Consider the following 26,333-nt stretch of genomic DNA (forward strand, 5'->3'; position numbering starts at 1 on the left):
GGGGTGGGAAGAATGGATCCTACCAATTAACTCGAAGAGGGGGTTGGCACCTCGTCTAGACCGAACTCTGCGGATTGTGGATGCTACCACTGACCTAGGAATGGGGAGGAAGGAACCTACCACCTCTCTCAGAGGGGGAAATGGAACCTACCTCTAGACTGAGCTGAGGGGGAGGATGGAACATACCACCAAGCCCACCTGTGGGGAGGGGAACAGGCTAACTCCCTCCAGAATCAGGTCTTGAGAGCGAGAGATCAGACTTGCACAATCCACTGTGGACCTGCATGCCAGACAGAACAACCAGGGCTGATGGCATCACAGCAGGCATTGCAGTGACATTCCCAGGTCTGGCTCACTCAATCCTGCAAATCCATGAATCTCTCGGGTAGCCCCACAGGCAGTGCCAGGTAGGGTTAAGGTGTGAACCCTTTTTCACATCAAAGGAGAGCATGGTGTGCTTGGGTATCTTTGTTCATCTGGGAGACATGGTGGAAGAGCATGCAATGCTGCTTTCAAATGTAGTGAGTGATTGAAGGAAGGTGAGTGGAATGCCATCAGGTCTAGCAGAGGGGGAAAGGGGATTATAAAGTCATAGAGTTCAGGGAGGTGAGTTGGTAAAGAACCTGCCATCACACCCATATTGGAGGGATGGGAACTACAATAGAACTCATAAAGGAGAATGGAATCTGTCTTCTGCATGAGGAACCTTACCTTTGACATTCTCTAACTTTTAGGTGCTAGACTTTGCAGACTTACCATTCTTTTAACATAGCTTTTTATATAATTTACATGTTTATATTGATCAATCACACTCAAAACTGAGTGTATCAAGTACTACTAGCTCCTCACTGATCCCAGAAACAGAACTTAAAATGTATCTCCTAACTATCTTTTTAATTCACACATTCGTCAGTGGCATGCCAGGAAGGAAGAAGGAACTGACAGTAGTTGGCTATTTGTCCTGAAATGTAGGTTGTGGAGGAGATGTGCCTGAGTCTCTTATTTTATCTGGATTGTAGGGGGAACCACCAGAGGGACAGATTTTCCTGTAGAAGAAAGATGTCTGATATGGGACTCCCAATATGAATAATGAATGTCTCATTGGGTATTGGAGGTATTTCATGTATTCACAGGAAAGACTTGGAGACCCATAAACTCTTCCTGCTGCTCTTCCTGCTACTCACAATGCAGATTCTCCTACCAAATGAATCCTCCGTTCCCTAGCCAGTGAAGTGGTAGGTGGGTAGACAGCTCTGGTGCAGGATAAGAATGGATTCTCCCTCTGCTTTTACCAGAAGGGAAACTGTGCTCCCACACACTCCCGCTTATTTTAATATCTGCTCAACAACTCTAGATTGCTGGGTTGATGTCAAGCCACTGATCTTTGTAAAGTTACTAATTAATTGACCAAAATGTCAGTCTTGGTGTAATAGTATCAAAGCAGAAAGTTTTATGAACTTGTTGGCTCCTTCAGACTGCTGGGCTGATGTGAAGGCAAAGGTGTGTATGAGGTTCCTGAGTGGGATGCTGGTTACTACTGTGTTGGCATGATGTCAAAGGATAGGTTGTTGCATGGCCACTTACTCAGCAACTCTAGTTTTCTAAGATGATAAGTCTCAGGCTATTTAACTGAACACGTCCAGCTTGCTGGTCTGATGTAAAGGGGCAGGTCTCTGGGAGATAAGGTCACTGGCTCAAAAGCTACTGTTTGATGGGCTAATATCAAGGCTAGGACCAATGTGATATGACAGGGCAGCATCTCGAGCTTTCTCCATGTTTGTCGAGGCACATTCCTTGGTGAGCTAACTGTCCCAGTCCTTCTAGTTGACTAGTATATCAAGGCAGAAGACTCTCTAAAGTTACTGACTCAGCATCTGTAACTTGCTGGTCTGATGTTAATGCAGTTTTCTGAGAGCTCTCGGTTCTTAACATCAACCAGGAGAGTCACTGCCTCAGCTCCACTGATTGACTGGGCTGATTTTGGGGCAGAGGCTTCTGTGAGCGTTACTGACTTAGCAACTACAGATTGCTGGAATGATGACAAATGAAAAGCTCTGTGAGTCCCTACCTCAGTATATTTAGCTCACTTACCTGATGTTACTGGACAGGCCTTTGGGAGGTTACTGATTCATTTCCTGTAGTTCATTGGTCCCATGTCAAGATAGATTGTTTTTGCTGAGCCAGTGAATTCACACTTCTAGCATGTTGGTCTTTTGTCAAGGCATAGGTGTCCGCAAGATCACTAACTCAGCATGTGACGCTTCTTGATAAGGTTCAGCCTCTTTGGGATTGGTAGTTCTGCAGCTTTAGCATGCTGAGCTAATGTCAAGGCTACGAGGGCCATTGTTTCATAAACTCTGTATTACTGGGCTAATGGCAATATGTAAGTTTCTATGAGGTTTCATATTCAGTACCTCCAGCTTGCTGGGCAAAAGCTAAGGTACGAGCCTTTGCAAGGTTATCTGCTCATCCACTTTAGCTTCGTAGGGCTGTGTGAAGATGTGCATTTGTGAGTTCACTGGCTTAATAACCCTAACTTGGTGAGCTGCTGTAAAACCACAGGTTTCTGTGATTTGCTCACTGTGAGTACTGGCTCAGCACTAGTGGTGAAGGCAGATCAAAATAGGAATGGGAGCGCAACAATTTGTGGTTTCATGTGTATTAAAATGTGGTGAAATGACATTCCATCATAAAAGATGATGTACTGTATGATGAGAGGAAGAATGGTCCAGTGGTTAGAGTACCAACCTGGGATTCAGGAGACTCAGTTTAAATTCTCTACCCTGCTGCAGTCTTCCTGTGACACCTTGTGCAGTTTCTCATCTGTAAAACAGGGATAATAGTACTTCCCTACCTCCCAGCAGTGTGGTGAGGATTAATATATTAAAGATTGTAATGCATATCAAGTAGGATAGGAATGAATCAGTAGCTGCTAAACACAAAAATGTATCCTACTGGAAGGGAGGGATAGTGGGAAGCAGCAGACTTTCTCTGACCCAGAGAGGGGGAGTCCTCAACAGGGACAGATCTTCCTTTAGTAGAAAGGAGGCATACAGGAGACTTCCAACTTGGACAGTTCTCCCATCAGGGACTGGTGCTAGTGGTATTACTATTCATTATTTGTATTACTGTAGTGCCTAGGAGCCCTATACATAAACCAGGCCTTTGTGCTAGGCACTGTACAAACACAGAAAAAGCCCCTTCCCCAAGGATTTTGCAATCTTTAAGAATAGGAGATAGCAAATGGATACAAACAGAATGGGGAGTACAAAGAAACAATGAGATAATATTGGTGACGGACAGCAGTCACTGGTACTGACAAGACTGCTTGAAGCAGTATAAACTTATGAACAAGGCACCAGCACTATTTTGGATGGCCTGAAGGGGAGCAAGTTGAGTAACAGGGAGAAGATTGCAAGCACAGAACTTAGTGACAGACTGGGTGTGGGTGGCAGAAGTGAAGAGACTAAGTTTTGGGTCCTTCAGTGTTTCTAGCACGTGAGTTAATCACGAGTCTTGTGATATTGGGTGACTTTCTTAAAGCCTGTGCTTCTGGAGTCACATGATTATGAGAATCTCAACTTTAATTTAAACAAAACAAACCACTCTACCCTGAGCCTCTGGCCCTCCTGGTTACAGAGAAAAACTGGAAGATGGGAGCTCTAAAGAACAATGTAAATAAAAGAACCCATCTTGTATTATTTGTTAGCAGCTCATGATTTTGGGGGCTGGGACTCATGACTGTTTTACACTGGAGCTGGCTGGGACACTGTCTGACAGGCTGGTGAAAGAGCGCTGAGGGAGGTTTGGCAGCAGAGCTCCCATAGAGCAGGCTGGGTGCAGGCAGTCTATTTCCCAGGCCATGCGGAGCAGGAGGGATCTGGGCTGGGCTGCCCGAACCAGGCTGATAAGATGGCCACAGAACCTGGGCTGGCCCCAGGTAGGGTTGCCAGGTGTCCATTTTTCAACCAGAATGGCCAGTTGAAAAGGGACTCTGGCAGCTCCTATCAGCACTGCTGACCGGGCTGTTAAAAATCTGGTTGGCAGCGCAGCAGAGCTAAGGCAAACTCCCTGACAGTCCTATCTTTGCACAGCTCCCAGAAGCAGCCAGCATATTCAGCTCCTAGGCACAGGGGCAGCCACAGGGGCACCACACACTGCTCCCACCCTGAGTGCCGGCTCTGCAGTTTCCCGGCTAATGGGAGCTGTGGGGGCAAAGCCCGTGGGCACGGGCAGTGTGCAGAGCCCCCTATAGCCCCTCTGGCTCCAATGCCAGCCACTTCTGGGAGCACCACCTGGAGCCCAAACCCCCTGCCCCAGCCCTCTCCGAGAGCCTGCTCCCAAACTTTCTCCCAGAGCCCACACTCCCTAACTCCAACCCCAGCCCGGAGCCCCCTCCTGCACCTCAAACCCCTCATCCTTGGCTTCACCCCAAAGCCTGCACCCCCAGCCAGAGTCCTCACCCCCTTTTGCACCCCAATCCGCTGCCCCCCCTGCCCCGTGAAAATGATCGAGCCACAGAGGGAGGGGGGAATGGAATGAGCGGGATCAGGGCCTGGGTGTTCGGTTTTCTGCAATCAGAAAACTGGCAACCCTAGAGTAGAGCGTCAGGGAGACCACGGTGGGAGCAGGGTTAACGGCCCCACAGACACCGACATTCTTGGTCTGGGCAGCGCCACAGCGGCGCCGGGTGCGTTCCGGGTCACCGGGGCGATGTGATCCCCCTGTAGAAGGAGAGGGGCTGGCGCAGCGCCAGAGCTATGGGGCTCTAGGGCCTCATCCTCGGCTCCCCTTCTCCCGCCCGGCCGGAAACCGGAACCGGATGTGGTGCCCCCCCGGGTCATGGAATTGAGGCCTTAGCCAGCCTGGAAAATCGCCCAGACCATAGAGCTGCGGAACGCCTTGGCATTTCCGGCCTGGGCTGCGTCACATCCGTGCGGTTCTGAGATGCCGGTAAGAATTGTGGGGGGAGTCAGAAGCGGGTGGGGGGAGTCAGAAGCGGGTGGGGGGGGGGGTCCCGAATTAGGGAGGGGTCCCGGTCCCGCTGATCAATCCCTTCCCCGGGGCTCTGCCGCTTCCCCGAACCCGGGGGCTCGCGCGGGGCGGTGCTGGTCCTTCCCCTTTCTGGGGGGCTAGAGCCCTCCCCCGCGGGGCTGAAGCTGTGGGGGGAGGGGGGTTCAGAGGGGAACACACCCGGCAGGTAACCGCGCTGAGGGGGAGCCTGCCCCGATGGGGGCGGGGTGGAAGCGCGTGTGTGCCGCGCCCCTCCCCCCATTCCCGCCTACACAGCTGTGCCTTTGAGTCGTGGGGCCTCCCTCGGTTCCGTCCGGCTCGGTCCCCGGCCTGGCCTCGGGCTCTCCCGGCCTGTCGCTGCCTAGCAGGCTGTCTTCACCGCGTTGGCTGATTTCGCCCGCCAGCTGCTCTGGGCTGTGCGGCTGGCTGTGGTGCTGGCGTGTGTAACACTGATGCCAGGAAGGGTCATAATGAAATCTCAGACAGCTTTGGAAGGGCTGTAGAGCGGCACTAGGGACCCGGGCTGCTTCGCTCCTGTAACTTAACCAGTGCAACTTGGTTGGTACCTGCATCCCTTAGGTAGTAGCTTATTTCACTGGGTGTGATTGCCACTGACCAATGAATGACCTAGCCAAGTCTGTAGTTTGAAAGGCAAAGGGGATCTTAGAACGTGAACAGAGTACCAGGAGTCCCCTTGAAGCTTTAATTCCTGTTTTTATTTATTATGATTATTTACTTATTAAGTTCAGAGTGGGCTTGTCAGTGTACAGTTAGTACAAGACATGGCATCTGCCTAGAGCATCTTACATCTGGACAGACAATCCATGGGAAGTCATACAGGAGAACTCTGTCATAATTTCTGTACTGATCCAACCTGGAATGAGAACTTGTGTTTTTTCAGACCATTATGTTTTTAGGACTTGCAGGAAGCTGTAATATTGATGGAGCAGGAGAACTGGAGATAATATTTTCTTGCTGATTCCTATCACTAGTATCAGCACTTTACAGAAATGGGAACAAAAATGTATCTAGCTTCCTTCCTAATGTGTAGAAAAAATAGCATGGTTAATTTATAGGTGCAATGTGTATGAGAACTGAGGTGGAATTAAATCAAAACATCTGTAAACATCAGGGACTTTTTGACAATCAGAAAACATGACTTTTTGGGAACAGGTGGGCAGAGCTTCTTGATTATGGATCCTTGGCTATGGAATTTCAATCCACCAACAATCTGAATAAGCCCAGATGTTCTCAACAGCCCCTGAAGAATGGCCCGGCAATTCTGCTCTGTATATAAGCAACAGAAAGTACTGCTTTTTAAATTCTGTGTAGTCTTAATTAGATAATAAAAGGAAGGCATAGAGACTAGTTTTTTAAAATAAAATTAGGCTTTAGACTCTTTTGTTAGCTTTCCGATTCCATTGTGATAGTACTATAAACACCAAGATGGATAAAAGACAGAACTGCAAAGACCATCCATATTGACAGGGATTTTGTACTCCTTAACAATACCGATACTTTTTTTGACTTTGATACATTAGTGATAGGTGTCAGCTGTTTACACTTCCATTCTCTTATTTGTTTTAGGTTAAATTGAATATCTGCCTAGCACAACTTCTTGCAGGAAGACTGCATTGCTTTAAGGCTAGGAGACTATGAGAATAATCAGAGGGGACTGTTCACTCTGAATTCTAAACTTGTGCCTTGCCCAGAACAGCTGCGGGAATCGGAAACGTGAATCAATGTTATCGGATGAGTTAGAATCCAAACCAGAGGTAAGCGGGTCAGAATTGGGTTAGTTCCTGACTTGGTTTCTGTTTCGTGGTCCAACTCTTAAGTTCAGCAGAAGATTTGCCATTTAGATAGCAATTCCTCAAAGCTGCCTAAACATAGCAGATAGTGATAGCACCCCATATATTTAAGATTGCAAAATATTTTCTCTTGCAATCCGACATTACTTTTAGTGGTTTATAATGTACAATACTGACTTTTTGAATATATATATATATATATATATATATATTTTAGTTTGAGCCAAGTCTCATTAGCCATTTTTGAATAAAATAACGGTGGGTGAGAAAATATATTCCCTACCCCTTTTTTAAAAAAAAAATCTTTGTACCAGCTTATTTTCCTCCTACCAGAGTGACACTACTAGATTCTGGGGGGTTGGGTTATTCCTGAAGTTCCCAAATCTTTGTTCACAGACAGCTGGCTGTTCACATGGTGCTTGTGGCTGCCCTTTCATTCCAGCTGCAAAATTGCTTTAAAAGAAACTAAAAAGACATTACATATCTTCTTAATGTGACTTTTCCATGCGATCAATCACTGTCATTGTCACAGGGATATTATGTGATTGTAATTGGGAAGGGAGGTGTCCCTGATACTATTTCTCTATTGAGATGTGACAACTTTACAAAAATGTTTGCCTATCCTTGGATTGTTTTGCGGTGGAGGTGGAAGGGGTTCAATTTAATAACGTTTGGGAGAAAGGATTTTAAATAAAAAAGCCATTGTGTTGTTTAAGATCATCTCTCTGAGAATGTTTGTAATAAGAGAGATTTGTTATTCTTACCATTTGCCTGCTGCTTTTATCCTATTGGTTTTGCATACTGATTTGATATCATTGTGCTGGGGAAAACCAGAGACTCCCTGTTCTAGGAGAGACTTTCTGCTGTTGCTTTTGGTCATGTTTAATGGCCTAACGTTAGCATAAGTGGACGGATGGATTGAGACAAAGCCACCTTGTTGGAGGAGGAAATCTTTTTTTTTTTTTTTTTAAGTATCTCTATATAATAAGCCAGGCCACATTTCGTTATGTTAATATATATTTCATAACAAGGCAGTTTGAGGTAGGGACTATGGATATCATTTAATATTTCATATTTAATCTTTAAACAACCACCCCAATAACTCTGAATGACTAAGCTATCTAGCAATGTAAGTCTGTTAACCACACCCCGTAGTTGCATTTTATCTTAATCTAAAAAGTAAGATCTCAGGAGAGGGGATATTTTAATGTGTGTTTATAGAGCACTTGGCAAAATGGTCCCCAATTTTGACTGAGGCTTCTGGATGTTACTTGTATTATAACTAATAAGAATTGGTGATCTATTAAAATTGGGTTATGGATTCTGGCTCAGTTCATCTTGCATATGGCCACCTGAGTGCCACACCAACTTAAGTTATCTTCATAATATCGTAGGGAGGTAGGGGAACTGAGCACAGATAAATTAGGGCCTGAAATTTCAAGGGTCCACTAATTTTGGGTATAATATAATGCTCAACTTAAGATGCCTAGGACCTAATTTTTCAGAGGTTTAAAACATTGGCAGCTCCCATTGACTATATTTGGATTTGTGAGTGCCCATCACTTCTGAAAGTCAAGCCCAGAGTGTGTAATTTTGGGTACACAGGAAATGAGGCACACACAATAGTGACTACTGTCACAGTTTCAGGGTATCTGCACGTGTATTTTCCCCTGTCCCCACTCCAGGAGCAGCCAGACTGGTCTTCATCCATCGCCTGTCTCTGAATAGGGATCCATGTCCCATTCCCTCTGATCAACGATTTTAAGGCTGCACAGCTCCCTGCCCTTACACTGTGATATCCCCAACAAGCCAGTCTGCCTAAAGGCCAGAACCTTGCTTTGCTTTCTCTCTGAGGGCTATGAATATATGTATTGCCAGCAGTTACAAGTTACCACACAGCTCTTTCTAAGCAAGCGGTTTTATTCTTAAGATAAAATCATTACAAAGAAAACGTAATAAAAAAAATAAGCAGATTTAAACACACTAACCATATCAGGAGTCATCCATCAGTCTCCTGGGGCTCAAATAGGCCAAAGACATTCCAACCCTTCCGCATGGGTTGGGGCCTCATTGGACAGAAGGTCCTGTCCATTTGCTGGATCTGAAAGAATTCCACAAGTCAGTTCAAGCTCATTCTTTTATATCAAAAACCCTTTCTTTGCTTCATAATGTCTGGAAAACCCACCCTGAACCAGTATATGCAAACCGCCTAGGGCAGGGGTGGGCAAACTACGGCCTGTGGGCCGGATCTGGCCCCTCAGTGCTTTGGATTCGGCCCATGGGATTGCCCCCCGTGGTGCTGTGGGCCCCATGCTGCTCTCTGAAGTGGCTGGCACCACTTCCCTGCAAACCCGGGGCAGAGGGCTCTGTGAGTTGCCCTGGCCTCCAGGCACTGCCCTCTGTAGCTCCCATTGGCTGGGAACAGGGAACCGTGGCCAATGGGAGCTTTGTGGGAGGTACCTGGAGGCACGGCAAGGGCAGCGCACGCAGAGCCCTCTGCACCTGCTCCCCCAGGGGCCACAGCACTTCCTGGAGCAGCACGGCGTGAGGCAGGGAAGGCATGCAGGGAGCCTGCCCTGGCCCCAGTGTGCACCGCTGCCACCTCGGAGCTGCTTTAGGTAAGTGGTGCCGGGCTGGAGCCCGAACCCCTCCTACTCCCTGCCCTAAGTCTTCTACCTGCACCGCACACCCCTCCTGCACCCCAACTGCCTGCCCTGAGCCCTCTCATACACCCTGCACCCCAACCCCCCTGCCCTGAGTCCCCTCATACACCTCGCATCCCTCCTGCACTGGAACTCACTGCCCTGAGCTCCTGCCGCACCCCGCACCTCTCCTGCACTCCGAGCCCCCTCCTGCAGTCTGCACCCCTCCTGCATCCCAACTCCCTGCCATGAGCCCCCTCATACACTCTGCACCCCTCCTGCACACTGCACCCCCCCCTCCCAACCGCACACTCCCTCCCACACCCCAACCCCCTGTCCTGGCCCTGCATACAATTTCCCCACCCAAATGTGGCCCTTGGCCCAAAAAGTTGCCCACCCCTGGCCTAGGAGGTGGAATTTCTCTACAGTTGTTTAGTCTCAGTTACTCGCCTTAATCACCCTCCACTGTTTTTAGGTCCTGTAGGAGCTATGGTAACCTTCCCTCATGGAGCAAAACACAATCATACATAAACTATTTATAAGCTTACTACAGTATGTTCCCTAAAGATATTGCATGGGGTTGCTATATCTGTCACAATTATCTCCTTTAATTAGTCTATATAGTGACATACTCACCATATCATAGTAAGTCTGAGTTAGAGGCAGTGATGGAACCCAGCTCTATTGGTCCCAGACCAGTCCCCTTATCATGCAGCCATTATCTGTCTGCAGTCCTCTGTCTCATTCATTAGCTGCAGAAGTTGGAAAATGTGTAATGAGGGAGGACTCCTACATATGGTCAGCTTTAGTTACTGAGCCGTATGTGAACATATAATTAAAGGCTATATCACAATAAGGGTAAAGTTCTCTTCTCTTAAGTTTTCTTATGGAATTTTATCTTTTTAAGTTAAAAAGACAGAAATTCCATCATATATATATTTATTTACTAGACAGCAGTAGAATGTGGGATCTGGATTCCTGAATTCTAGTCCTGGCTCTGTGGTCTAAGGGACAGAGCATGGAATTAAAGGATAAGACTCCTGAGTGGTATATTTTTAATGATTTTCATTCATATGTGGGTTTCAAAGTATTTTGTGAATGCAAGCAGGAGTAGCTCCATTTTACAGACCCCTAGGGCCAAACACATAGATTTGGTATATTATTTTTGAGGCAGAGTGTCTTAAGTGGATGAGATCTGAGTTCTCTTTGTAGATCTGCCAGAAATGACCTTGTGCACCCTCTCTGGTCCACAGGAATTTATCCTCATGTTTTCTTGTGTGTAAGGTTTTGAGGCCTCGCTTGATAATAAGGGTTGGGTGGTGCTCACAATTATTGTGAGTCATTGGAAAAGGTCGGCCTAGAATTCATGATCTCCTGGCTCCTAGACCACTATTTCTTCTGTAGGTCAAAGGGTGTTTTGATTTGTGAGCGGAGCGTGACAATGGTGGGACGATCAGTTTTTTTCTGTCTGTGTCCTGGAAGTAAAACTCTGCTTTCACTTTGGAATGACAGAGGCTTAGAGGGGCCCAGGAACATGCCTAGTGTAGTGTGGCAAGAGTTTGAATTTTGAGATTTTGTGGTGAAGAGAGAATGAGTAAACAATGTACAAATTCTACAGCTCAGAATTTGGCCAGACTTTCAGAGGGACAGTGCACTTCTCTGACTTCGATTAGTTTCTTGTCAAATTTTTGGCTCCTGCTCCAAACTCTTGACACACTAGGGTTATCCAATAATATTTTTTATATTGACAGAGCTCCCTACTGTTTTACTCCCTACATTCTTGAAAAGGGCTGATCCATTTTCAATTTAAAACAAAATTGTTGTTAAATCAACTTGAGCCAGAGACTAAGCATGAAAAATTTTGGGTTGAAAGATTAGAGCTTGACAGTGATGAGGGACAGAAAAGGAGGGTTATAATGGCAAGTAATATGCAGCCTTAATAATAGACAGCACTGCTACCTATAGTGAGCTAGGCTATCTTATTGAATTTCTATAGAAAAATCAAGATTATCAATCTCATGAAATAATTGGGGATGTCATCCATAAATGCTAATATATTCAATTATGGGCTCAATCCAGCTCCCATTGAAGTAAGTGGGAAGACTTCCATTGACTTCCAGGAATGTTGGATTGGGTTCTGTGTGTATTACAAGGTAGAGGAAGCCTAACTAAATGTCTTTTATAATCTCATTGGAACCTTGTGCTATAAACGGGTTTGCTCACTGCTGAATCCTATTTTCAAGATCCTCTCTTTTTCAGCTGCTGGTTCAGTTTGTTCAGAACACATCTATTCCACTGGGGCGGGGGCTGGTGGAATCAGAACCTAAAGGCATCACCTGTCTCTCCCTCCTTCCTGTTACTGAGACCTCAGAATGCAACAGACTGATGTTGCCAGGTAAAATCTATGGTACAGGTTTGTGTGGGAGTGCCATTTATATAGCTGTCTCTACTGTGCCACTGCAGCATGTTCTCCCTACTTCTCGCTGAAAAGGGATCCTGGTGGTGGAGGGATAGTTCAGAAGAGTTATTAGGACTTTTTCATTAATGGTGGAGCTTTGCTGCTTAGAGGTCTGTGATCTCATTCTCTTCACTAGATGATTCTCCAAGTCACACTGACTCCTCCAAAGATGTTCCTTCATCTGCTGTCTTGAGAAGCCTTCAGGTAAATGTAGGCCCTGACGGTGAGGAGACAAGGGCGCAAACCGTACAGAAACCACCTGAGCTCCTGTCAAGTCCAGAACCTTCCAGTTTATTGCAAGACCTCCAGCCCAGTGACAGCACTTCCTTTATTCTCCTCAACCTAACAAGAGCAGGTAATTCCCCTTCTTGTTGTCATCTGGCTGGATCTGTTTCAGACAGTAGAATGCAGGAGATACAATTGCATCTTTGTCCTAGCTGCTTATGATGGAGAAATATGAAATTTTCTGGGTGTTGATGGATATTATTCAGGAGCATGTAACCATCAGCAGCATCCCACAGTACAGAGGTCTGTGGAGACTTAGTGCAGATATTATGTCTGTACCATGGATATTAGACTCTGAGAAGCAAGCAAGTCCCCTCTCATTGACTATCTTTCTGTCTCATGGAATTGCCATCTCTTCCAGGCCTGGGCTGTCCAGCAGAGCACCTTGTGTTCGTTCAGGATGAAGCAGAGGATTCTGGGAATGACTTTCTCTCCCATGACAGCACAGACAGCAGTACCCCATGGTTTCTACGAGTGCAGGAATTGGCCCATGACAGTTTGATTGCTGCCACTCGAGCACAGCTCGCAAAGAATGCCAAAGCAAGCAATAATGGTAGGCGATGTGCTGTTACTATCTTAAAGATTTGACCTTCTGTGAAAGGCAACTGGCTGTAGCTTTAGTTGTTTATCCTATCTGACTGCAGGATAGTTTCTAAATAGGCAAAATCATTATAGAGCTGGAGCTGGCAACCTTTCAGAAGTGTTATGCCGAGTCTTCATTTATTCACTCTAAGTTAAGGTTTCACATGACAGCGATACATTTTAACATTTTTGGAAGGTCTCTTTCTATAAGTCTATAATATATAACTAAACTATTGTTGTATGTAAAGTAAATAATGTTTTGAAAATGTTTAAGAAGCTTCATTTACAATTAAATTAAAATGCAGAGACCCCCCGGACCGGTGACCAGGACCCAGGCAGTAAGAGTGCCACTGAAAACCAGCTCATGTGCGGTCTTTGGCACGCATGCCATAGGTTGCCTACCCCTGTTATAGAGGCATTGTTAGCATCTCTATAGTTAAGGCTGTATTGGGGTTTTCGGTTAAAGCAAGGTTTCAGTATCTCTTAGGGCTGAAAACATACAGATTTAATTTTCTAAGAAAATATGTTCAGTAATTTTGAGTTCAAAGGAGTTCTTCGACTGTAATACCTACACCCCGAAGGTATCTTCCCAAAATCTTCTGTGGTGAAGACTGATGCAAGACAATCATTTAATTTCTTTGCAATGTCCTTACCTCCTTAATTGCTTCCTTTGTTCCCTGGTAATCCAGTTGACCCACCAATTCTCTTGCAGGCTTCCTGCTTCTGATCTGCTTAAAGAATCTTTTGTTGTTTCTCTTTGGCTACAGCTGTTTGCTCTTCAGATTACCTTTTAATCCTCATAAGGTCCATTTTTCATATTGCCTTCTTTATTTTATATGCCTTTCTAGTGGCTTAACTAGGTTTGATACTCAGTTTTTTGAGGGATACCTGTTAGAACTATTAATTATATTGTGATCACTTAATAGCTCAACTACAATTATATCTTGAAATAATTAAGTCAATTAAGTCCTCTTCTGTGCTCTAGAATTAGCTGTTCCAAGAAGTCATCATTTAAGGTGTTGAGAAATTGCGTATCCTGACTGAATCCAGAGGTGATATTTGACTATTTGATATTTGGATCGTTGAAGTAACCTAATACTACTACTTAGTTGATATTTATGGCCTCTGATCTTTCAGCATTACACACTCCCTAACATTATTCTGATCTGGAGGCAGCTGGTATGATATGGTACTTTGCTGGTAATAGTTTATAGACCTGAAAGATAGGTAAATATGTATGTGTTCCCTGCAATGGGCTGGGTAGCAATATCTAGTTTGTAGGACTAGTTAATACATGATAACCAGGAACACATCTGGTTTATAGGCCTAGATGATACTAGGGGTTATCTTGTCTCTTTCTTACAGTAATTCATCTCCTCTGTGGACTTTGACAGTGTGTTCTGTTCTGTTCTAGGTGAAAGTGTTCATCTTTGCTCAGGAGATGGGCAGCCGAAAGATTCCAGCCCCATCCCTCACCTGTCGCGCATAGAGAAGAAGTTGAAGTGCACAGTTGAGGGCTGTGATCGGACATTTGTGTGGCCAGCCCACTTCAAATATCATTTAAAAACTCACAGGTGAATAGAACAGAGATCTCTGCTATTGTGCCCTTGCAGAAATGTCTGGTCTTTATCCAAAACATCCGTTAATTCCCATTGTGTAAAATCTTCCTTCAAAGCTGAAAGGCAACAGGAAACTCAAAATTGAGTAAAATCCAGATTTAGCTGCTGAATGGTCTCACTAACAAGGGTTATGGTCAGCGCGCTTCCTGCACACTCTCAGCCTGGCTGGGAGGGAATACAGTGTAGAAAATTTTTTATTCTGAAAATTCCCTTTGTCCTTCATGAAATCCACTGTGACTTAGGGAAAGTTGATGTCTTTACAAAAAAGCTCCTAGTTCACATGAATAACAGTGTTTTCTATGAACTTGAAAATAAAAAGTGCTGCTGAATAGGCTGGAACTGGCCCAAGTATTTCTGGAAAAATATTGAATGTTTTTTTTTTGATGGAAGGGAACACACAAAGAAAGTGGATTTAAATACATACTGCAGCCCAATCTCAAAGTTAGGAAAACAGGATTGTTGGATTTTAAGCCTCCTCACCAAGGCACTGTTTCTCTTATATTCACACCTATCCCAAGAAAGAAAAGACTCAGAAGTTCATATTAATTTAACAAAATAGAGAAATTGAAAGGAGTGAGGCTCAACAGTTACATCTCTAAATTTGGCTCTCCCCTCAGAAACTAGAACACTGTGAATGTATGTGTTAGATTAATCTATATGCCACATAAATTGAAAAAAGTAAGCCAGATTTAGGCTCTTCCTTCTGGTCGTTAATACTATTTTAAAGTGGAGCTATCCTTTAATCTAAAATAACATTGTCCATCACACAGGATAACTCAGCTTTTCCATCTCATGTACAGTAAGGGTGTTGCTACATTGGACACTGGTATATGGAGGAATGTTATCACATCTCTGCATTATGTTGCCTTGCACAAGGTCATCTGTCCCGAACAAAGTTGAGGTTGCAAAAAACCTGTGATATAAGCCAAAGAGGCTTGGATTTATTTTCTGTTTTCTTTTTCCAATAGATTTTACAACTTCTGGCCATGTGGTAGAAGCTCCTTGATGAGTAATCTAGTTGAATACAGATTTAAGCCACGTACCTGGTTAGGTCATTTAATTTCCTTGTACTGCCATTCATTTCAGTTGAAAAGTGAGTAAAAGGTAGAAACCGTATTTAAAAAAAAGATGTGGCAGCAGAATTGAGTGTCCCTAAGGAAAATATATTGTTTTGCAACCCGTTGCTGTAGTTCTTTTGTTGCCTCTCAGGAATGATCGTTCCTTCACCTGCCCAGCAGAAGGCTGTGGGAAAAGCTTCTATGTCCTGCAAAGGCTGAAGGTGCACATGCGAACTCACAATGGTGAGAAACCATTTGTCTGCACTGAGGTGGGCTGTGGGAAGCAGTTCACAACAGCTGGGAATCTGAAGAACCACCTGCGGATTCACACTGGTGCGTTTAAATCCCAGATCTTTATTCAGGAAACAGTCCCCAAGAAATGGTCCAGGGAGAGCAGTGTCCATATGTACCTTCACTGGTGTCCTTATCTTCCAACTTACAATTATTTATCAATGTGATTAACCAGGTGTTTACCCGTGCAGTACCCTACATAATTCCTCTCTCTTTTTGGAGTTTACGCTCTTCAGATGCTGTATACTTTTATCATGGTCCTCTTTTAGTTGTCACTTAGCCAAACTATGTAAATTTCTGTTTTCCCTCCTAAATCGGTCCTAGGACCTTTTTACATTCTCAGAAGATTGGATTTTAAGGGTTTTTGGAGAAGTCATTCTAAATTCTTGTGAGTGAAGAGGCAAAGTAGGTTGAGATACTTGTCCAAAGTGAGTCCTGACCTAGCTGCTTGTCCTTGCTGCTGGGAATTTAGATATACAGTCCTAACTGGACTAGTGCCTGATTCAAGCGGTGGCATATATTTGCTTTGGTATAAATTAAATGAGATCTAAAAATGAACTAGTTGATAGAATATAGATTAATATGACTAGCTCCCTCATTGTCTGTGCTACTTGTAAAATTAAAAGATAAATATTTTGAGAAATGTTTACAGATCAATGTCTAGAGAGAGGAGAGGATCAAAAACCATAGCTGAAAGGTCTAATAGGAAGAAGCAATGATAATGCGTAGTACAGCATTCTGATGATGTAAAGTGCTCCACTAATGCTAACCAAACTGTACTGCTACATGCTTGGCCCTCAGCATCCAGCTGGACTTGAATTCTATGACAATTACATTTAAAATAAAAAATGAAAGTTTCTAATAAATATATAAAAATGAATAATTCAATCGTACCGTAGCCCCTGTTTGTTGTAATATACATTAAATTTATGTTTGTGTCCACACGTTTTCAGTTCTTAATATGCTGCGGATTTTTACATTGATAATACAGAGCTGCATCATAGAAATTGGGGGACTAGCGAAAGATCTTGCCAGCTAGGTAGTGGGAATTTGGGGCTTTATATTCCTAGAAAGGTGTGGGGAGGCAGTGTATAATTGAGATAATGTGTTTATCTGGATGTGTCTGCTAAAATGTTTAATAGTCCCCAACATTGACATTTAAACTAAAATGTTTAGGTTTCAGTGTTAACAATCGACTGAAATGTATGGGGCAGTCTGTGTGTCTGAGAATATTGTTTGAGGTTGGAGACTCAGGAAGATAACACTGCATCAGTTCTTATTCGGTTAATGTTTTAAAATTATTTTCACAACTACAAAGGCTGAAAACAACTTTATTAAAATGAAAGCTCAGATTTTTTTTGTGTAGTTCCACAAACACTTCTGCAGCACAGAACATACATGCTCCACTCTCACATTTTGTTTTATATCGCACCAGTGTGCTTTGTAGATGTCTGTGAAGACAAGATCCTTGCTTTGAAGAGTTTACAGTCTAACTAGAGAATGTACAGTTGAAGGATGGGAGCTGGGATGTAATGGAAAGTGATATACCTGAATAGTGAAGTTTTGTATATGTAGTGATTGTCTTTGGATTCAGTTTTCTACTTTGTTAATCTTTCTCTGCAGGGAGGGCTAAGCTTTGTTGGCCCTGGTGTCGCATATACTGTGGTTTCAGAATCCTGCAGAAAGTAGCGTATCTAAACTAAAAAATGTCTCAGACCAGTTGTTCCCAAATATGAGTGGCTAGCAATAAGTGGCAAATATTTGCTTTGGTATAAATTAAATGAGACTTAAGGAAGTTGGGGGAACCATCCTCATGTACCAAACATGAAGACAGTTCCAATTTGTGGTTGTGTTCAAACAAACCCACCATCTATTTCTATAGATGAAATTTATATGCTGAGCTACTGATTGGGTGTCATCAGTAATAATTTTTCTTGCTAATATTTCTATCTTGAGCAAGATTGCAAAAGTTACATAAGTGGCTGATGAGACTTTTATGCACACTGTCACTACCACAGCACCAGTCAGAACATGTTACCTGAATCCCTTTCATTCAGATATATCAAATACTCCAATAGCTATTAAGCCAAGTAATACATTGCATGGGAGAAGAGTTAGACAGAGGAAGTCGCATTAAATACTTGAGCACTCTTTTTTCACTGATTTACAAAACTACTGGATGAAGGGTATGTGATAGATATAATATACATGGATTTTTCTATATTATCTGACACAATGTCTCATTAGTCTTGTGTGGAGTATTTCAAATTGCCTTGGCAGTAACATAGCATGAAAACTGACAGTAGGGCTATGATTAAGGGGTAATAATAAGCAGCAGTGTACTGAGTTGTGAGCAGCTCTCTAATGGATGCTGCAGGCATCTATTTGCCCTAATTTTATTTAACATCCTCATTAGTGACCTTGAAGAGGGTTAAGAACAGGTTAATGAAATTCATAGATGATTATAAATTGGAAGATGAGAACACCGATGAGGTTGGAGAAATGCAAAGGGATCTATAAAGATTAGACATATGAGAAGGAAATAGCAATGAGATTCAGCCTAGGAATATGAAAACAAATACATCTGGGAAATAATAAGCCCAAACACAGATATTCTATGGGAAGCAGAAAACTAAGAAGCAGTAATAGCTGAAAGAGATCTAAGAGATTATAGTAATCAGAAAATTCAGATATGGATTTGAAATATTGTATGGCAACAAATCAAGCCCATGTGATTTTGAGAGCTGCATAGAGATGAGCATGACATCTCAGAGCAGCCAGGGTTGTAGTCAGTTTCTACGTAGTTCTTATGGAACCACACCTGAAATATTGTGTTACTTTCTGGGCACCTAAATACTGGAAAGATGTTTTTAGAAACAAATGGACAAGCTGAGCCCTGATTGGCTTCTTTTTGTGAGTCATGGTCTGGAAATACTATGGAAAAGTCATATTCAGCCTAGAGGAGGAGGAGGAGTTTCAGTATAGACTCTTCACAGCCAATGAAGAGGTTGCATGAAACAAATTCATAAGGAGTCTGCCTTCTTGGTGAACTTCGGTAGCTGTAATGTAAGGCCAAAGGGGAGGAATGAATGTAAATCAGGAATGTTACCAGAGATTGGAAGATAAAATGAAGTAAAGGTCTTAATGCCTAAGAACTTGTGTTTCATCCAATACAGGAGAAAAGCCCTTCCTGTGTGAGGCACAAGGATGTGGTCGTTCCTTTGCTGAATACTCCAGCCTTCGGAAACACCTAGTTGTCCACTCAGGTAGGGTAGATGAGGCCTATATGCTAAATGTCTGTGGTGCAGTATTTTCGTCTAGTTTTCAGTAGAAAATCCCCTATTTTCTGTGGAACTGTTCTTCATGGTTTGTGGGTTTTTGTTTGTTTGTTTGTTTGTTTGTTTTTTAGTACTTCATGGACAGCATATCCTCTACCTGGTACCTGCCCTGTCCTAGATCTTTTGATCTCCACCATCTGCCAGTCTCTGTCTTTATAGGATCATAGAATCGTAGGCCTGGAAGGAACTTTGAGAGGTCATATAATTCAGTCCTGTGTACTAAGGCAGGATCAAGTATACTTAGACCATCCCTGATAGGTGTTTGTCTAAACCTGTTTTTAAAAACCTCAATGACAGAGATTCCACAACCTTCCTTAGAAACCTATTCCAGTGCTTAACTACCCTTATGGTTAGAAAGTATTTCTAATATCTAAATTAAATCTCCCTTGCAGCAGATTAAGCTGATTATTTCTTACTCTTTAAGTGGACATGGAGAACAGTTGATCACTGTCTTCTTTATAACAGTCCTGAACGTATTTGAAGACTATCAGGTCCTCTGTTTTCTTTTCTCTAGATTAAACCTATCCAGTTTTTTTAACCTTTCATAGGTCAGGTTTTCTAAACCTTTTATCTTTTTGTTGCTTTCCTATTTGTCAACATCTTTCTTAGAGTGTGGTGTCTAAAACTGCACACAGTACTCTAGCTGAGGCCTCATCAGTAGGACAATAGTGTCCCATATTTCACACATGACATTCCTGTTAACATACCCCAGAATATTAGCCTCTTTTGCAGCTGCATAACATTGTTGGCTCATATGGACTTTGTGATCCACTATAACCCCCAGATTCTTTTCACCAGTACTATCACCTAGCCAATTATTCCCCATTTTGTAGCTGTGCATTTGATTTTTTTTCCTTCCTAGTATTTTATCTTTATTGAATGTTATCTTGTTGATTTCAGACATAAGAACATTAAAATGGCCATACTGGGTCAGACCAGTGATCCATCTAGCCCAGTATCCCGTCTTCTGACAGTGGCCAGTGCCTCTGTCCAGTTCTCCAGTTTGTCAGGGTTGTTTTGAATTTTAATCCCCTCCTCCAAAGTGCTTGCAACCATTCCCAGCTTGGTGTCATCTGCAGATTTTATAAGCATACTCTGCACTCCATTATCCAAGTCATTAATGAAAATATTGAATAGTATCGGACCCAGGACAGACCCCGGTAGGCCCCACTAAATACGTCCTCCCAGTAAGACAGTGAACCATTAATAATTCCTCTTTGAGTACAGTGTTTCAACCAGTTTGCACCTACCTTATACTAATTTCATCTGGATGACATTTCCCTAGTATGTTTATGAGTGTCATGTGGGACTGCGTCAAAAGCCTTACTAAAATCAAGATTACTCCTGAGGGAATTCTGTGCCACTGCAAAATGCAGAATTTTGCAGAAATTAACATTATACATGCAGAATTTCCTTTCTGCCACAGAAATGGGCTGCAGTGTTGCTGGCTGCCACTAGAGGCTGGTGGACCTGGCAGAGCCCAGCTTACACATAGAAGACTCAGCCTTGGGCAGGGGAGGGAGTTAGAGGTTCCTGGCAGCTGTGATTCCCAGCATGCCCTGAGGGAAGGAGTGGGTGAGACACAGGAAACTTCACACAAGCCTGGGACTGAGCAACAGGCTGTTTCTCTCTCTCTCTGGATCCCTGAGTTCTGAGGTGGGGGCAGGTGTCTGGGCTTGTGGGGGCATGGCTGGGCTCAGGGGTGGGGGAGAGTATGCTGGTGTTTGGGCCAGGTGGGTTTGCGCAGCTAGGGGTTCTGGGTTTGGGTGTATTGGCTGGGGGGCGGAGGGGAGGGATGGGGGAGGAGAGAGGGGAGCAAGGCCTGCAGATGGGCTCTGGGAGGGGAAGGGGTTATGGGTATTTGGCCCCTGGACTCTGGACTGGGAAGGGGGCAGAGAAACTGGAACTCAGTTGTCATAGGGGTTTCTTAAACTCTCTACTCCTGGGGAAATTTTTGTGTTTGCCTATATCGTCACAGACATACTTGCTGACAGGTATTTTGAAATAAATTACCAAAATAATTGAAACCGATGTGATTATGTAGTGTTATTTTGACACATTTTGCAGAATTTTAAAATACGGTCTGCAGAATTTTTAATTTTTTTGGTGCAGAATGCCCCCAGGAGTAAAAAGATTGACTAGTTCTCCTTCCTCTCCATCTGCTGACAAGTGTGCTGTCAAAGAAGGAAATTAGTTTGGTTTTCCATGATTTGTTCCTGATAAACCCACATTGGCTGCTACTTATCACCCTGTTATTCTCTAGGTGTTTGCAAACTGATTGTTTAATAATTTGTTCCAGTATCTTTCCAGGTATTGAAGTTAGACTGACTGGTCTCTAATTCTCTGGGTCCTCTTTGTTCCCCTTTTTAAAGATAGGTAGTATACGTTTACCCTTCTCCAGTCCTCTGGGACCTCGTCTGTCCTCCGTGAGTTCTTGAAGATAATCACTAATGTTTCCGCGATTGCTTCAGCTAGTTCCTTAAGTACCCTAAGGTGAATTTCATCTGGCCCTGCTGACTTGCATACATCTGACTTTTGACTCCTTGCTCCCATTTGTTGATTGGGTCTTTACTCCCAAATTCAGAAGTATCAACTTGGTTGGTTGTTTTCAGGAGTGAAGCCCCATCAGTGCCATATCTGTGGGAAGACATTTTCCCAGAGTGGTAGCCGGAATGTGCATATGAGAAAGCACCACTCCAGAATTGGAGCTGCTGGAAGCAGAGACCGAGAGCAACCGGGTAAGGAATGTGCAGGAGAGAGAAGCATTCTGTCTGGGATGGGTATGTGAGGAGGATGCTCTGACACATGGGTGAGCAAGTGGGTATATAGGGGAGGAGATGATGGTGAGAGAGTGTTCTTACAGGAAGTAATATGAGAGGTCAGGCTGGTGGGGGCAGGCAGGTTGTCCCTCCCTAAGGAGGTTAGGGTAGGATGGAGAAGGGAATTCTTATCTGGATGGGAGGAAGCCTTGGGAAAGGAATAGGTGAGAAAAGGTTGAGGGTAAAGGATAGGAGGGCATCTGTGTGTGACAGCCATGGGGCAGGTGGGTCCTTGCTTTGAAAAATCTTGAATCTGATCTCTTTTGAAGTGAAGTTTATGCCCTTCATACATACCTTTTCTTTGTTTAAGGGGGCAGAACGTATTCTTCCTATATAAGTAATTTACCTAACATATCCAGCTCTACCTGTTTGTTTTGCAGGTGTTCTAAGGGCTTAACATTTTAAAACTCTGGGAGTTCCCACCTAGTGGTGTGTTGGAAGCACAGACCCAAGAGTGGGAATTCATAGAAGTGGGGTATCTTTGGAAAATAGACATTTTCTCTGGGTCTGTGTGAGACAGAAGTCCCTTCCTCTGAGGGTGGTGGGCAGCAAGGGCAGTCTAGATAGTTCACAGCACGTTGTTTTTGTAACAGAGTCACTGCTGGGCAGCAGTTTGCTGGAGGAAGCAGCTGTACATAGTAAGAATCTGATCTCCATGAACTCTCAGCCTCGTCTTGGCGTGGAGTCTCTGCACCTGCCAGATACTGAGTCTGTTATTGGAGTAGAGGAGGGTGAGCCAGCTGCTCTTTTTTCCACCCTCTTATATGTGGTGACTGAAGTAGGATCATTCCTCCAGTCTCACTGTGATGTAGAGGGATGCTTGAGTGTTGCTTTTACTGTGCACGTAGTGGGATGAATAAATTGAGAATGAATTATAAAGCTGGAGATGGAAAAGAGATGAATTCTTTAGCCCATGTCCTGGGAAGACATTGCAATACTGTTTCTGCAGCTCGTTCTCCTAAAACCTAAGATGTTTTAAATGTTTCAATCAACAGGCCTTCCATCCTTTACCTTGAGAGACTAAGCTAATACATCTCACTATTAGGGCTGACTCTTAATGGCCTAAATAAATGTACTACTTAATATAATTAAATTATACCCGCTGTGTTCTCTTCATCCTCCTAACTTAGTCATTTTGTTGAAGGCCGCAATCAAGTTTGTTTGGTGTGTCAAGTTCTTTTAATGGTTCTGGTATCATTTGGATGTTCAGACTTTTTCTGAGCTAAAATATTCCCCATCTGGATTAGCTCTAGTATAAGTGTGCATAGCGTATATATATTGGCTCTTACATGAAGAGCTCAGAGTGCTTTGATGCACTTAAATTAATAATTCCCAATTAAATATGTCTATTTGCAAATTGCAATCTAAATGTGTGGTGCCACTGTATGTAAATGTGTTGTGATTCACAGAGGTTCTTGCTGAAGCAACACCAGAAACCCTCCAATCAGCACCTGATGTGGTTTTGCCACAGTCTCATCACCTGGTCGCCATGTCAACAGGGAGACACTCCTATGGGGTGTCTGCTTTACTGCAGTAAATCTACAGGTCAGTTGAGCAGGCCTTTGTTCCTTTTTGAAAGTTAAAAAAAAAAAATCTATTCTGCTAAATTTCAGAATAAAAATGAAAAGTCTGTATTTTCACATTGCTGTTTCTGAGATATTTGTAAACCAAAAGAAAGACCCCTTCCTGGCCTTAGAACACAGCTTGTTTTGTTAGGATGATCAGAGATGGTTTTTCAGTTACTTATTTTGTTGTTTTTACTGTCAAGCATAAATTGAGTTCATGGTTACAATGCCAAGATGTGGGTAAATTCATAGTACACTATATAATATTTAAAACTCAGCTGTCTATTTTAGCAATACCATTTTCTCCCTTCTGTACCCTCTACACCTTCCTCTTTGTAAGGAGTAGTTTAAACTAAAAGGAGAATCTATGTTTGGAAATCTCTTTAAATGGCATCAACTGTTCTTAGAACTGAATCAAAGTTCTTAAATTGTTTAACAGTCCAGTCCTGATTGTCTTTAGGACAAGCCAAAACATACACAAAGGCAGAGAGAATAAAAATAGCAAAGGAGGCGGTGTCTGAGTTGCAGTTCATTTGCTGGAAGGTCACTAGCACAGTACGGGACCCAACTGCCAAGATCCTGGGATTTCCAAAATGTTACCACGACAGGCTGCTCAGGAATTGCATTTAGCTTCCCAACCAGATCTCGCCAAAATCCTGCAACGTTAAATCTATTCTGGTTGGTTAAACTGAACTATTACTATATAGAAGGCAACAAGAGAGAGAGATAAAATAGATGGGAGGAAACTTACATGCCAGAGATAGCTGGAACCTTAGCAGTTGCACAGGACATAGCCATGGGGATAATGATGTCATCTGCGTGGAATATCTTTCAAATTCAGTCAAATTATCCTATGTTATTAAATGTTCCCCAGAACTGCCTAAAAGGAGTAGCAATCTTGTCCAATCAAAATAAGCTTTTGATAGTTCACATAGAGACACTTCCATCCCTTTTAAGAATTTTTTTTTGATGGGAGGTTGATGTAAAAACTCTGAAAACCGACAGATGGACAGAGACTCTTATCAGCAGTTTCATTCAGTTCAAGCAAGCTCACTTTGTGCCACTTTTTTTACTCCAATCTGGGCTTTCTTTCAGTTGCAATTTTACTTAATAGGTTTATAGATTAAGTTGGGTCCTCCTGCCATTCTTTCTCCTTCCTCTCTTCCTTCTAGACACTTAAAAATTTTAATTCAGAGTAGGGTTCAACATCAGTTTCCAGATGGGTGCCCAAGAAAATGAGTTTTCTGAGAACTGGGTGGCAGATGCTGGTGACCTGGTCCTACGAGCAGGGATGCTTTCTTTGGCTGCATGTGGCAAGCTTTTTAGAACAGGTTGGATGTTTGTGGGTAGCAGGACAGTTGTGGGTGATTTGGAACAATGTAGTAAACACGTTTTATGTGCAGTGTATAGAGGATGTGTGGATTTTATGTGCAGTATACAGATAATGTTCTGTATGCAGATAAATGTTAATCTGAACTGTGTGTGTGTTGACTTTACAGTTACAAAAGGAAGAAGAAACCAATGATCTAGTGAGAGAAGACACAGGATGTAAAGTTAAAGAACAGACTTCTGTGTGCAGATCTCTTAAAGGAGAGATGCAGGACCTGAATCCAGAGCACATGCTGTGCAGGCAGCTTACTTTTCATGACTTGCTGCAACAAAAACTAAACTGTAGCCCAGAATGGGATGTGAGATGTAGAACATGAGAGTTCCTGGTTACTGAAGCAGATTTCTGAAGCTAAATTCAGGAGCCACTAATCATGTTGGACTGACAAGTGGGACTTACTAAACCTGCCATCGGGAGGGATGTGCACTTCCATCATTACAACATCAAACCACTTTCACCTGAAGCTTGTTCATAAGCTCCAGCATGTACAAGGCATTAGTATTGCTTAAGCAACTAATAGGGGCTTTTCTTAGAGGAGAATATTTAGGGTGTTGTGGATTCTAAACCAGAGCATTGCAGTGTCATTCTTCCTTTTGAGTTTTGAAGGTTTATTTCCAGGGTGACCCTAACTAGAATCTGAGGCTCTTCCTTGAGGAGCAGGAGCTTATCCACCGCTCTTCCTTGCTTTATGAAAATATGTTCCCGAGAATTCCACCTTGCCCCAGAGTCTGAGGTCAGACCCAAGTTAGAGGATTACCTCAGAGCCCGCTCTGCTGCTTGCTTTGCCCCATATTTCTTCATTTCTAAAATACTTATTAGTATGTTTAGTTTTTTATTTAAAAATCAGAGGTAGAAGATTTTAAGTGTTTACTGTATTGTAAATAAACAGCCTGTTTTGCTCTCTGGCTTCTGATTTGGTTTGTCAGAAAGTTTATTTAAATTCTGTAAATGTAATAATTTGTATATCTTTCTCCCAAAGTGTGGCATAGACAGTATGTGCAGGGGAGTCACTGTTGAAAACATGCTAGGTAGCAGCCAGGGTGAGCACAAAGGTAGCAGTGCTCTAATCATGTGCCATCAATCCAACTAACTGTGGATCTTTCTGCTACAATGGTCTGCGGTGAAACAGTTAGCTGTGTGGACATTTAAATGATTGTTAACTTCCGAGTTAGCATCCCATTGAGATAAACACAGCAGTTTGCATCTTTAGGGTGATATGCTGCTTCCTGCCACCCCACAGCTACATATCTACAAGCCTGAAACCTCTCTGCATAGAATACCCCTGCCTAATGGAACAACAGCGGCTCTTTTGCAGGTAGGGACTTTTGCTATAGTGAAGGGACCATATGGGATTCTCAGAGATCCTGTTCCATTCTCTTTGACTGCAGACTCAGCAGTTGTATTGGTTCCACATTTAGAAGGCACTTCAGCCAGAAAGGCTAGAAAACTGATTTTGTTTTAAGTG

General features: G+C 43.3%; 1 protein-coding gene across 5 annotated transcripts; it reads left to right on the top strand.

Moving 5' to 3' along the window:
• The first annotated feature begins 241 nt into the window (after positions 1-241).
• ZNF410 (zinc finger protein 410) lies at positions 242-25,781 on the top strand. Of its 5 annotated transcripts, none has more exons than XM_050955737.1 (12): positions 242-345; positions 6,601-6,788; positions 11,726-11,861; positions 12,061-12,279; positions 12,571-12,762; positions 14,206-14,365; positions 15,620-15,801; positions 18,936-19,025; positions 21,710-21,835; positions 22,510-22,647; positions 23,326-23,461; positions 24,981-25,781. In XM_050955737.1, the coding sequence occupies exons 2-11, from the start codon at positions 6,756-6,758 to the stop codon at positions 23,451-23,453; spliced, it is 1,404 nt and encodes a 467-aa protein (XP_050811694.1). In that variant the 5' UTR covers positions 242-345; positions 6,601-6,755; the 3' UTR covers positions 23,454-23,461; positions 24,981-25,781. The 5 variants fall into 5 exon arrangements, with proteins under 5 accessions (XP_050811694.1, XP_050811693.1, XP_050811691.1 ...); XM_050955736.1 differs by lacking the exon at positions 242-345 and adding an exon at positions 389-407; XM_050955734.1 differs by lacking the exon at positions 242-345 and adding an exon at positions 4,848-4,953.
• The last annotated feature ends 552 nt before the right edge of the window (positions 25,782-26,333 follow it).

This window comes from Gopherus flavomarginatus, chromosome 5 (assembly GCF_025201925.1).
Source record: "Gopherus flavomarginatus isolate rGopFla2 chromosome 5, rGopFla2.mat.asm, whole genome shotgun sequence".
Classification (NCBI taxonomy): Eukaryota; Metazoa; Chordata; order Testudines; family Testudinidae; genus Gopherus; species Gopherus flavomarginatus.

Excerpts from the sequence above, each read along its gene's own strand:
- ZNF410 (XM_050955737.1), top strand. The coding sequence starts at position 6,756 with ATGTTATCGGATGAGTTAGAATCCAAACCAGAG. Across the intron at positions 15,802-18,935 it reads CCACCTGCGGATTCACACTG|GAGAAAAGCCCTTCCTGTGT; the intron begins GTGCGTTTAAAT and ends CATCCAATACAG. Across the intron at positions 21,836-22,509 it reads CAGAGACCGAGAGCAACCGG|AGTCACTGCTGGGCAGCAGT; the intron begins GTAAGGAATGTG and ends TTTTTGTAACAG.